General features: G+C 36.6%; 1 protein-coding gene across 4 annotated transcripts; it reads left to right on the top strand.

Moving 5' to 3' along the window:
- Positions 1-941: 941 nt before the first annotated feature.
- Positions 942-12,734, top strand: LOC18440882 (glycoside hydrolase family 2 protein). 4 transcript variants are annotated; one of them, XM_011627507.3, is made up of 11 exons: positions 942-1,339; positions 2,046-2,184; positions 4,044-4,271; positions 4,951-5,009; positions 5,472-5,520; positions 6,033-6,263; positions 7,369-7,538; positions 7,638-7,842; positions 9,363-10,031; positions 10,535-10,762; positions 11,333-12,460. In XM_011627507.3, the coding sequence occupies exons 1-11, from the start codon at positions 1,194-1,196 to the stop codon at positions 12,155-12,157; spliced, it is 2,949 nt and encodes a 982-aa protein (XP_011625809.2). In that variant the 5' UTR covers positions 942-1,193; the 3' UTR covers positions 12,158-12,460. The 4 variants fall into 4 exon arrangements, 3 of the variants coding, with proteins under 3 accessions (XP_011625809.2, XP_088731199.1, XP_088731204.1); XR_016061759.1 differs by lacking the exon at positions 7,369-7,538 and having other exon boundaries at positions 11,333-12,734; XM_088875073.1 differs by lacking the exon at positions 2,046-2,184.
- The last annotated feature ends 1,032 nt before the right edge of the window (positions 12,735-13,766 follow it).

The raw sequence follows: 13,766 nt of genomic DNA, 5'->3' as shown, positions 1-13,766 counted from the left end.
AAATTCAGATTAAACACTCATGGATCCGGTGGCTTCCATTTAGTACAAGGTCTAACTTTAGACACATCCAACTGAAAAAGCTTACAAAAATTAATAAAAACATCGACCTTGGATAAACCCTTGCCTTCTTTGATAACAACGGACCAAAAAGATATTGTAATATTATTTAATACCGGACAAAACACCATGCTGTTCTTTTAAAGGTTATTCGATTTCTCTCAAATCATACTTTTCATAGAAATCAAGCATATTTATAAATAATTAAAAATATTGAAAATTAATCGTCCATATAACTTGTTACGAAATGGATTATTTTGAAAACTTTAAATTATTTATTCTTATATATATCTTAAGGTGGAGATCATTGAAAGGTTTTCCGAGTTGAGAAAGGGAACACGCGCCACATATAGCAGTTAATCCAGCGGGATTGCCATGCGAGTGCCTTGATTAACACGTTTTTGGCTTATCGTTTTTATAATCCGCATCCCGTCCGAGGTAGATTTTTCAACATTTTCATTGTTGTAGGCTTGGAAAAACTATGCGCCTCGGGATCACCGCTACGCTTTCTCTACGTGGTATGGGACCCACCACTGGGCGCCGCAGTAATAATTATCGTACGCACGAAGCAGCCCCAGAAGAGACAAGTGCATTAATTTATGTTTTAGCGGGAGATTAGAGCCAAATTAAACTTCCACCTATCCATAAGACTACCGATGCATCCATCGAAAATGATCCCAGATGCGTATAGGATCTTACAAAATATTATCGTTTAGTTTCAAGGTTTTCGTATATTTATACATCCACTTGATTTTATAATTACATATAAAAATAAATTTTGAGATGTTCCTAATATTTATTTAGACCAAAGTTGTGATAAAATTTAATTGGATAGTTTAAGGTTGCAACCTTATATATTGCCTCTGTTTTTAACTTCCATGGCCATATGCAACTAGGGCATAGAAATGAGAGACTGAGAGAGAGGATTTAGCAGTGAGGGCTCAACCTTCGGGCAAAATTGAAGAATACAGAGTTTTGCTCAGAGGCCATCGTTTGGAATTTACGGTAAAATTAAAAGAGTGGAGAGTGGGTTCTTGTTCACTGAGGGAGTTACTAGAGATCATGGCTGAGAACTAGGGCAGAATTCAAGACGGTGGTGACAGGAGACTGGTTCACTGGTTCAGAGAGTAGCAATCATGGCGGGAATTGGAAAAACGAAGCTTGATTCAGGGTGGTTGGCTGCTCGATCCACTGAGGTCGACAGATCAGGGGTTCAGCTCACCACCACTTATCCACCCACTGGTGCTTCATCACCATGGATGGAGGCCACGGTTCCTGGAACGTAAGGCTCTCTCTCTTTTTCGCTGTAACTCCATACTTCTCTTTCATCATATTCCATTTCTTGATTGGATTCAAGTTCAACTGATAATACTGGACTGTAACTTGCATTATTTTTGAACTGTTGCATGTTGGTGTTGGTTGTTGTTTTTTTTTTCACATGTTTGCATCAAAATTCTTTAGTAAGATGCCTATATAAGACCTTTTTTGGGGAGTTTCTTCTTTTATGTTTTTTCTATATATTTTCTCTAGAATAAGCCATGTAAAGTTTTATTGGACGGATACTTTATTAAGCTTTTCTTTCTCAATCAAATTCATTGTGGTGACAATTTTGATCAGAATTTTTGTTCTGTTGGTATGGCTTCATATGCCATGTAGAATCAAGTAGCCATAGCAACTGCCCATTTGCTATTCTTTTTACTGATTCTCAGTCTTTGTTTTTCAATTGACTGGGTGAGCAGAGGTTTAGTTGCAATTTAGTTCAAATCTGGATTCCATTGATTACTAAAATATCAGCATCTCAACTTTATTTTGGTTTGTCTGGTCTTGAATTGTGTGTTTGTGTTGTCTTCAAATGCTGAAATCTTCAGTTGTCTGATGAATCGTATTTACCTTTCTTTTGATATAGTGGCTTCTTGTGTGATTTTATTGGACTGTATATTTGTTGATTATTTTGCTGAAATGTACTTAACGTTTCCTCCTCTTTACAGAGTTCTAGGAACTCTCTTAAAGAACAAGCTGGTGCCTGATCCTTTCTATGGATTGGAGAATGAGGCGATCATAGATATAGCTGATTCCGGGAGGGAGTACTACACATTTTGGTTTTTTACAACATTTAAATGTTCTTTGGTAAAGAATTGTATCTCAAACCTTAAATTAAGGTGTTATTTGCCTTTATTGTTCCTTGCTGATGGAGAGTTTGATGAATGAATTTATCGACTGCTGGCTTTCTACTATGCCTCATAAAAAAATTTAGATCCATTTGTTGGTTTTTCCTATGTATCAAAATAGCTGATTATTAGTCATGTGAGAAAGATGTTATTTTGATCATTTGAACATGTACATCGGAGTCAGTGCATCAATTCCTCTTAAAATATGATGACTATTTATATTTATACAATATGTACATATAGATAGAAGATAGATATTAAAATATTGGGATTCTATAGCTTCAACATGATGTGGACACTCAAATTGGTGCACAAGCACCTCCAACGATCCATATTAGAAGGAAATAAGATGGACAACCGTGAGTTTATTAGATTTTTTATAAATTTAAATTTTTTCTTCAAACTGTATTGGATTGAAAATTTCGGTGCTTACATTTCTCAATCAGGCACGCCTAAAAAAAATATCAAAAAAATAATTTGTGAAAAATAAATTAATCAAAATACCCCTAAAAATGTTCCAAGGTATTTTGGTCAATTATTATTCACAAATTATTTTTTTGATATTTTTTAGGTGCACCTGATTGAGAAGTGTAAGCGCCTAAATTTCAATGTAATAAAATATGTAGAAGAATTAAATACTGAAGAACGAAATGGAATTGTGGCTGTTCATTCTTCATTTCTAATTTTGACCATTGGGAGGGTGTGCACCATTTGAGGCGTGATATCCCATAAACCCAGACCTTTCTTAGACATCCCTGTGCAAAGTTGCCAAATAGATTGATGCTCACTGAGTTTGATCCCACTAGATTTTTTTTTCCCTGACAAGTAGGACTTGTTTAACTAAGCAAGCATAACAATGTATGTGTCCATCATCTTGCACTAGCCACCAGGTACAAATATATAGAGACATACAGACATCACAAAATTACATTCTATGCCCCCTCCCTCCCCCTGTGCCTTTTTGCCTGCACAGGTTCCATCCCCATTGTGTCAGTCTGTGTTGAAGGGCGCTCCAATCATCCTGTTCCTTTACAGCTGAGTTTGTGCTCTAGAAGGATGCATGTTATCTTATAATTTTAATCAATTGAACTTAAATTTCATATGCCTAGCAAAAACACTGTAATTTACCAGGTTACTTCCATGTTTGTTGCATGGACATGGATACTTGTCTCTGTGTAAGGCACAGATACAGAATGTCGGATTGCTCATGTCATGAAGAGCAGGATACAGCAACATGGCTAGCCAAAAAAAAAAAACATTGTTTACCTTAATTCCATCTCATTCTGGGTAGCCAAAAAATATCAATAATTCCTAATTCAGCTAAAAATTCATACATATTTTCAAGGTTCATATGTTCCTGCTAAAAAAAAAGGTATCAACTACCATGTCTCTAAAATAATGTAGTCAATGCTTAATGAACTAAGAGAAGAATTGTGTTGATGCATGTGCAATTCGGATACGGCACTGAAACAAAAGAGTAAATGTAGCATTTTTCCTACAACATATTTTGGCTAAAAGTTGCACTATGCTTATAGGTTTTCCAAAAGGAAACTAAGAAGTAGAGAATGTGAAAAAATAGGGTCTCTCTTTATTATATGCATTCTGTGACATTGTTAACAAAACATTTTCTCTTGGTTGACAAATATATCTGCTGATTATATGACATGACATGACTTGTTGTTCTTGTCAGTTTGCTATTTTATTTTTTGAAATCTTTGTTTTCTGTGGAATTAGAGGAATTATAGCATTTCAGTGGTGCATTATGACAGCTTTTTTTCTTGCAATCATAACATTATGGTTTCCTTCTTAATGCTTCAGTCAGCAAATCAACATGTTGATTTGAACTTCCGAGCAATCAATTACTCTGCAGAGGTATATCTGAATGGGCATAAGAAGGTTTTGTCAAAGGGAATGTTTCGAAGGCATGTCCTAGATATTACTGACATACTACATCCTGATGGCCAAAACTACCTTGCTGTTCTCGTTCACCCTCCTGATAATCCTGGCCGCATTCCTCCTCAAGGTGGCCAAGGTGGTGATCATGGGGTGGGTATTCTCTGCTAATTCATGCTTAGCTGCAATTTAATGTGATCCTAAGTGGCATACACATTAAGTCAGACTTAATACTAAATAAGCAAGTCATAATAAAAGAATATTTGTCTGGAGTGAAGGGAAATGGCATTTCATCTTCAGAATAAAATTATAATCAAAGAATATTTGCCTTGCGAGGTAAATAAAGACATGTCATCTTCAGATGAGCCTAAGCATCTTGCCATAGTTATTTATTCTCATGCTTATCTTTCTCTATTGAGTATAAGAGCATGCAAAATGATCCACATTGGCATGAATTCATTTATGTATATAACTCATTGCAAATTCAGTATCTATAACTATCTGGATGGAGAAATGTTAATTGACTTTGCAGTTTGGGTGCTCATACTACAACAATGTTTAGAACACAATGAAAAACACATTTAGGATTTCATTTGACAGACTCACCATAGATTGAGCCATTTCAGTGCTTTCTCCACTCGTGTCTTCCTGTAATTCATTTGGTTGTTCGTGAGTTCATTGCAGTTGTTAGATTTTGGTTATACTGTTTTGGTATTTCAAAATATTAGCAGCCATCGTGTTTATAAAAGGTTGTTTAAATGTTTCTAACTTCTCCTTTTTCATTTCTTTGAGGATAATGTATGCTGTTGACATCATGTTTCGTGCATGTTAGATTGGACAGGATGTGGCTGCTCAATATGTTGAGGGTTGGGATTGGATGGCTCCTATACGGTGAGTTCAATTTGTCAACAGGAATGCCCATTACAATGTTGTTTATGTTACTTTTCATATAAAACTCTTAGATGATGTTAAATTATAGGGCTTTGATTTAATAACACAATAAATGAGGTTAGTTTCCTTATTTTGGGTTACATAAATGACTTCGGCTCATAGTTGTTGAACATAAGAATGAAATGTATATTAAAATACACTGAGATCCATAAAAGGACAAAGAACTCCTGGAATAGAAAACTAGAAAAATAAAACATGCGATTATTTCTTGTTTTACTAGCTCAACAAGTAGTCATTATTATTTATTGTAATTTTTTTTACAATAAGTGTCTTTTCTTTTCCTCGCTTTTGCTCTTCTCTTAGAGCAGTAAACTTTCTTTCTTAATATTTATCAATTAAAGCTCTTTTTGATGAATGGAAATAGGTATGTTTACTCCTGATGTTTTTCTTAAAATTTCACAGGGATAGAAACGCAGGCATCTGGGATGAGGTTTCCATCACTGTCACTGGGGTAAGTTTTGTTTGCCAAAATTGTCTGGTCTTCTTTTTATGTTATTCATTGTCTTTCTGTGTTAATATTCCCAAATTTTAATATCAACCCCTTTAGTGGCTTTTCATTTTTGGGATACAGAGAACATATTAAAACATGCAATGTCATATGTTTAAGATCGTTTGCTTGCTTGGTGTAACTTTCAAATTTCCATGACTGTTCAGTGCATATTTGGTTTCCAGCCACACATCCCTATGATTAATACTCTCGACTTGGTGTGAATTATGACCTCAAATATTTTTTTAAAGATAATCCGTCTTCATCACCCCCTCAATGATTAATTTACTGCCCTTTTACCTTCAAACTACTATTGAAATTGATTTCTAGGATTCAGTTTCATAATCTTTCTATTCCCAAAAACTGATGGATCTATTTCATATGAGTATTTTTTTTTTCTCTTAAGGAATTTTATTAATTTACAATCAGGTCTGTTTGTAACTTTTGTACTGATCCAGCTCCATTGCTGATTGCAGCCGGTGAAGATATCTGACCCCCACTTGGTTTCATCTTTCTTTGATAATCTAAAGAGGGTATATTTGCACACTACTACAGAATTAGAAAATAAAAGTTCCTGGGTTGCAGAGTGTTCTTTGAAGGTCCAAGTGACCACAGAGCTCGAGGGGGGCATTTGTCTAGTTGAGCATCTTGACACCCGGGAATTGACAATTCCTCCTGGCAAACGAGTTCAATATACATTTCCCCCGGTAAGATATCATCTTGACTGCTCCTTCAATAAACATAGTATTTTTGTTTAGTTGGACATAATAGACAAATGAAACTAAAAAGGCCAAAAGAGTTTGTCTTGAGCTGATTTAATTGTTTCACTACTTTCCTGTTGTTCTCATCTTTCTTGAGTACTGCAGGAATGATGCACAAATAGCCTGGTACAACTGTTTGACCATTGTTCTTGTCTGATGGACAGTCTTCACTTCTTGGAATTCTTGGGTTGTCGGTTCTCATATGGTTGAAAAATATTACTAAATTACTTGATATCTGCAGTGGAGATATTTAATGGCCGAAACACTCAGTAAATTAGTTATGAAATCAAATATTTGCTTGATAACTTTTACTGTGAAAAGCAACATGCTTAAATAACCAAGATATGGATGTTGCAGTTCATGATTATACTGGTCCTTGCCTATAATCTAGTTCTATGGAGCTCCTTCTGTCCTTAATTTTGACTTGATATAATCATGTTCACGCTTACGTAAAATAAGAGAAATGTGTATATCAACTGAACATGAAAAATCAACAACTTGGTTTGAAAGTGTAGTGTATTGAGGGCTTCTTCATGTCTGGCTTAAGAGATCCATCACTCAAAGTCCAAGATACCTTATGTCAGCTTCAATGTCCTACCAAAATTTAACTATTTGAAAATACTCACCCTTCCTGAAACCCAATGCCCATGGTTGATACCTGTATATGGCCCTTTCTATTTCTTAAAATGTTTGCACACAAATTTAAGGCTGGAAGACATCATACACCCAGCTTGTCTCTACTTACACCAAAATTTTTGTAGGACATGCGATCCAAGGATTTCTTTTTACTCTACAAGTTAACCAGAAAAACTTTATAACTAGTGACAATTAAAAACTAAATTAATCAAAACAGATTTTCCTTTTATCTATGGAATGAAATCTCTAGCGCTCTATCATTATGATTATGCTCATGTTGAATGGGGTTGAATGATTATATTAACAGGTTCTCTAATCTATCCTTATGTCAGTAGAAGCAATGAATTGCCATTGTCTACACAAATGTTTCTGAATGTTCTAGATCTACTACTAATGACATGAGATTTTTCTCCAGCTTTTTTTCTACAAGCCCAACTTGTGGTGGCCAAATGGCATGGGTAAACAATCCCTATACAAAGTTGAAATTACTGCTGATGTCAAGGGATATGGAGAGTCAGATTTATGGACTCATCAATTTGGATTCCGCAAGATTGAGAGCATTATAGATGATAAGACTGGTGGAAGGTTTTAATTGTCTGTTGGATTATGTGAAGTAGCTATAGTACTTTTGCGCATTACACATCTTTGCATGTATTAGTGACCAGTTTTCACAAATGTATGCAGATTGTTCACGGTAAATGGACAACGTGTGTTCATCCGTGGTGGAAATTGGATATTATCTGATGGATTGCTCCGATTATCGCGGAAAAGGTACCAAACCGACATAAAATTTCATGCAGATATGAACTTTAACATGATTCGCTGTTGGGGTGGAGGACTAGCTGAGAGACCTGAATTCTATCATTATTGTGATGTTTATGGCTTGATGGTAAGAACTACTTGTCAACTGGTCTGTGCACATGATCCTATATTTATTTCTAAAACACTAGAATGCAACTATAATTTACTTAGAGTTGTGTGATGAAGTTGTCTTTTTCCTCATGCTCCTTCTAGTTATTGACTTCTAAAAATAAATGTGATTTCTGTCCTTCAAGCATATAAGAAAATTCTGACGACAAAGGGAGTAAATAATTCTGCAGCCCATAGTTTTTTTTTTTTGGATAAGTGCAGCCCATAGTTGAATGGGTTAGACTTAGGGTTTATGGCCTTAGATGTGGGATGTCACATAACTTTGGCCACTTGCACACTGCATTATAAAGGTTCTTATTTTTGTTTTTGTTTTCCTTTTGTCAATTTATGCCGTCTTTATTTCTTTCTTCCTGTGAGGATACCACTATCTTTTACATAAAAATATCATTAATGCTAACAAGGTTGCTTGGTATTTCCCTTGACTCTGAATTCTCTTTATTTCTACACGAAGTAATGAAGGCATGAAAAAGGGAGGTATGTTCCGTTAGTCATCATCTGGAGACCACGTAAAGCTCGGGGTGAGAATCAGGTCAGATCGACTCAAGTTGGGTCCTGGTCTGGACCCCCTAAATGGACCCAGTGGGTTGGGTCTGGGTCCTAGAAGGTTGGACCCACAGGGTCCGGGTCCAGCCGGGAACTATTCAGGTTGCATTGAGTCTGATCAACCTGGATCTCGCTGGATCAGGTCCAGGTAGGCCTGGCCTGATTCTTGACAGGACCCAGCCTGTTTTCAGCCCTACATATGGCAAGAAACATTGTGTCAATTGCTCAACAATATGCTAACCCATTTGTGAACTACTGCCACACCTATTCACAGGGGGCATTCTCCCCATTCATAAAGCATATTAAAATTCAATTTGATTTCAGAAAGTGCTCAGGGCAATTTGAGAGTTTTTGGGAAATTGAGAAATCAATTTTCTACAATATTTAATGAGTTTCTATAATCAGATGCAGTCCAAATGAAGAACATGATAAAGTTCAAAATATTTTGTCAGGAAAAAATAAATGTTCAGGGAGTAACAGAAAAAATGATATTGTGTGTGTTGTTGATGCATAAAAGCATATTCTTCGAATACAAAAATATATGGCGAGTTTGGAAAAAGTTAAGCCTGCCGAATTTAAGTAGACCACAATAAATATTGTGAAATTTGGGCTAGATCAACCAAGATATCTGAGTCTTTGTTGGCCTGGATGGCAACATGATCCATCTAGAGATTGATCTTTTGAATCACATCATGTTACTGATGGTTATTTATACACCATATACAATGTTATGATTAATAGTTATGCTTACACGTGCATGGGTTTTTTCTTCTCAGAGTGGATACATTCTCATCATACTTCTGAATATCTTGAACATTTCTTCTGGTGCCTGTCTAGAACCCTTAAAAGGCTTAAATCTATTTGAACCCAACTATAAAATCTATTAGAAGTCAATAGCAGGCTTCTCATCATTACTGAGGAAACCATTTTCTGCAGGTGTGGCAAGAGTTCTGGATAACTGGAGATTGTGATGGACGAGGTGATCCCGTTTCCAATCCAAAGGGACCATTAGACCATGACCTATTCCTGACTTGCGCAAGAGACACAATCAAACTACTAAGAAACCATGCTAGTCTGGCTCTCTGGGTTGGAGGAAATGAACAAATACCCCCAAACGATATTAACAGTGCTCTGAAGAATGACCTCAAGCTTCACCCACTTTTCCCATCAAGTGGAGGAAAAAATAACTCAATAGAATATTTAGAAAGTTCAGCAGAGGATCCCAGTCAATATCTTGATGGTACACGGGTGTATATAGAAGGATCCCTGTGGGAAGGCTTCGGAGATGGACAAGGTGGTTGGACTGATGGTCCTTATGAAATCCAATACCCTGAAAATTTCTTCAAGGACGACTTTTATAGCTATGGATTTAACCCAGAGGTTGGCTCTGTGGGAATCCCTGTTGCAGCAACTATTAGGGCAACAATGCCTCCTGAAGGGTGGCAGATCCCATTGTTCAAAAAGCTGCCCGATGGTTACATAGAAGAAATACCAAACCCAATTTGGGATTACCACAAGTATATTCCTTACTCGAAACCCGGAAAGGTACACGACCAGATCGAGCTCTATGGAACCCCAACTGACCTGGATGATTTTTGTGAGAAGGTAAAAGTTCAGCCCATTTCTATGAGGGAAAGCAGTATCGTAAACAAATGAGATGGAAAAACACTATCGATGGGGGGTCATAATAATCCATCGGACTATAATGGAGAGGCAGTGGGGCCCACCATTCTAGGCATGCCCTGTTTTGTGGAATCAACTCTCTCTCTCCATCATCGTCCATTTTATCAGATGGTGATGACATAGGGTTAACTATAGTTAGTTTTTTAATACATTCCCTTTGCCTGAAGGATGAGTATACTGTAGTTCAATGAGATTGTTGTTTGGTACTACAAGGTACATTATGCGGTCTGGTTCTGATGGTTCAAACACCACACAGCATCATGATCCTATCATGACCGACCATTGGGTCGTTTCATTTAGTGGTCATGACCCTACTGGAGTATGCTTTTCCAATGCCCGTTGGAGTGTAGTATTTTTCAAAACTACGACTTGAGTGTTCTACTTTTATGAAAATTATTACTAACAATATGAAACTGGAACTTCAGGCGCAGCTTGTGAATTATAATCAGTATAGGGCTCTACTTGAAGGGTGGACCTCAAGAATGTGGACCAAATATACTGGAGTTCTAATATGGAAGACTCAGAATCCATGGACCGGTCTTAGAGGTCAGTTTTATGATCATCTCCATGACCAAACAGCGGGGTTTTATGGCTGCCGCTGTGCTGCAGAACCTATTCATGTCCAACTTAATCTGGCCACCTATGTGATCGAGGTATGTTGTGTGCCTGGATTGTCTCCATTATATAGAAGCCATAAAGAGTCTCTTTATTATTTAAATTCTTGCAGAAATATCATAATACCATAAAATGTAAGTATACTGAGATCTTTTCCTGTTTTATTTGATTTTCCCCGTGCTTTTCTTTAAGAAAGACATGTATGGTTAAATGGAAGTAAATTTTTGAAAGACAAATTTATGGCTTCTATTGAACATATATCTGAACGAAAATATATATGGAAATTATGACTATCTCTCTCTCTCTCTCTCTCTCGCTTAATATTTCCTTTGTCATGTTTTTACTTGGCTCTTCCAAAAAAATTGCAGAAATTTTGAGGTCTCCTGAGGAATTACTTGAGATACAATCAAATCTCTCTTAAGAATTACCTTCTTTTTTGAATTTCAAGGAGTTACCTTGCCAATAACCCCTACTGGCAGAAATTGTAATTATGGTGCTTTTCACTTTTTTTTTCTCAAAATTGATGGATTTGAACACATTTTTTCTCAAAATTGATGGATTTGAACACAACCTGTCATTCATTCACCATTCACGTTTTGTCCTTCCAGGTCGTAAACACTACATCAGATTCACTATCTGATGTCGCAGTTGAAGCTTCAGTGTGGGATCTCGAAGGAACAGCCCCGTACTACAAAGTGAGCGATGCCATCACGGTGCCGCCTAAAACGACTTTCTCACTCTTTGAAATGAGATACCCAAAATCAAAAAGAGCAAAGCCGGTCTACTTCCTCAACCTTAAACTGTTCCGAAAGTCCAACACTGCTATTCTCTCCAGAAATTTCTACTGGTTGCATCTTCCTGGTGGCAATTACAAGCAACTGGAATCCTACAAATCCAAACAAATCCCACTCGAAATAACCTCTCAAGTCTTTGTCATGGGCTCAACTTACAAAATGCAGATGCACGTACACAACAAGTCTGAAAAAATAAACACGAAATCCCTGATAAATTTTATTGATTTCAGAGCTCGGGGTAGAATGAAGCAGGATGATAATGACTTTGATGTAAATTCCATGAATTTAGAAGAGGAAGGTAGAGTGAAGAAAAGAGATGGAATTTTGAGGAGAATTCGGAGTTCTTTTTCAAGGGAGGACAACAGTATTCATGTAACGGAAAGAAACGGGGGGGATTCAGGGGTTGCTTTCTTTCTACATTTTTCAGTTAATGCAGCCAAGAAGGAAGTGAGGGATGGAGAAGACACCCGAATTTTACCTGTTCACTATTCGGATAATTACTTCTCCCTGGCACCCGGAGAGACCATGCCTGTGGAGATTAGATTCGAGGCCCCACCTGGGGTCTCTCCTCGTGTTACTTTGCATGGATGGAATTACCATCACAAATCCATTTCTATAGCAGCAGAGAGATTGAACTGAGATTTATTTGACAGCAAAGGTATTGGACTGAAAGTTAATAATAATGATTTATTTATGAGCTGTAGAAAAGATGGTAGCCTTTCCTCACTCGAGTGGTCGCTCGTTTTTGGATAATGGTAAATGAAGGATGACATCTTACATCTGTTAACAGGGCCTGACATAAATAGAAGATTGATGGGCCTCTGCTCCTAAATTCACGTCATTCTTCTCACTCCCTCTCTCTGTTGGATTCATGGAATTCTGTGTCCCCCTCTCCGTCTGCGACATCAATAAAGGTTGAAAGGGCCTCAGCTGTTAAATTCATTGAACTCTCGCTCTCTCTCTCTCTCTCTCTGATTCAGGGGAATCATTTGTTGGATGTCTCTGTGTAGGCTGTTTGGAAGCGGTTTTTCCTCGTCTTTTGTTTTTTTATTTTATTTTGGTAGCATGGATCTGGGCTTCGAGCCTGACGGTTGATGCGGGCCAAAAATGTCCCAACCACCGATTACAGTCCCAATCACCATGTAGTAGGGTTATGGTTTGTATACTTTTTATCATTTGGTTGGCAAAGAAGCCCCCGATCCATTTCCCCGCTTTATTTTATTTTCAAGAAGAATTCACCATCAAGCTTTAGCCCAAGAGCTTCAGCTTAACAGATCTTATCATGAATCTTTTTTTTTCCCACTTAGGAAAGTCTAATTTTATTAATTGGTCCTTCATTCAGCAGGAGACACTAGTTTGCAAAGGAGATCTCAAGGGTCTGAAAAACCAGACAGCTTGTATAAGGGAACCACAGTAACCCATTCTGGTTTTTCTTTCTTTTTTGGTTAAATAAGGGGCTAAAATTTTACGTTCAAAATAAAAAGAGAAATTTGCCAAAATCCATTTAAGATATTAACTATTTACTACTTTACCCATATGTTTTAATTTAATTTTAAAATAGAAATTTAAATAGAATAGTAGAAGGGAAAAGTTATATAGAGTCGAGGCTCTAAACAATCAAATTTGAACCTACCTCAAAAATTTAATTAAAAGAGGTTTTGATGCCCAAATATCTTCAAATCGATCATCTCAACATCAAGATACATGGACATAAAAAAAAAATAGATTTCAAATTTTAGAAATAGTGTATTTTGTAATATATTTTTGGACCATCAATTTTCAAGATTTTCATTAATATGTCGATCTCCATTATTTTTGAAGCTTTAAACAAATATAAAAAATATATTTTTAGGCTATCACAAAGATTTTTAATATTAAAACCTTCGAAGGTAGGCTCAAATTTGATTGTTTAGAACCTAGGCTCTATACAAACCGCACTTATAGTAGAAATAGGGTAAAATGTTAGATACTTGAAAAAATGAGGATTATTTTCCTTCGATAAATTCTCTCGATTATAAATCTTGCCAGTTAATTGTAGTACGAAAGATATAGAAATGTCCACAGTTCCACCAGATAAAACCTTCCCAAGATTCAGCGAATTACATCCGGAGGGGAACAAAATCGATGCGCCTGTTAGGACTTGCAGAATCCAAATTCGCAAATGTTTTTCAGGAAAGTACTTGCGGATGGGAAGAAGAGCAACGCTAAATCCCATTAAAAGTACCGGACTTTCGTTGTCTGTATTTGG

The sequence above is a fragment of the Amborella trichopoda genome, chromosome 1 (genome assembly GCF_054954075.1).
Source record: "Amborella trichopoda isolate Santa Cruz 75 chromosome 1, AtrichopodaSantaCruz75HAP2 v2.0, whole genome shotgun sequence".
Classification (NCBI taxonomy): Eukaryota; Viridiplantae; Streptophyta; class Magnoliopsida; order Amborellales; family Amborellaceae; genus Amborella; species Amborella trichopoda.
The sequence above is the reverse complement of the archived record's forward strand: the minus strand, read 5'-3'. Positions and strand labels throughout refer to the sequence as shown.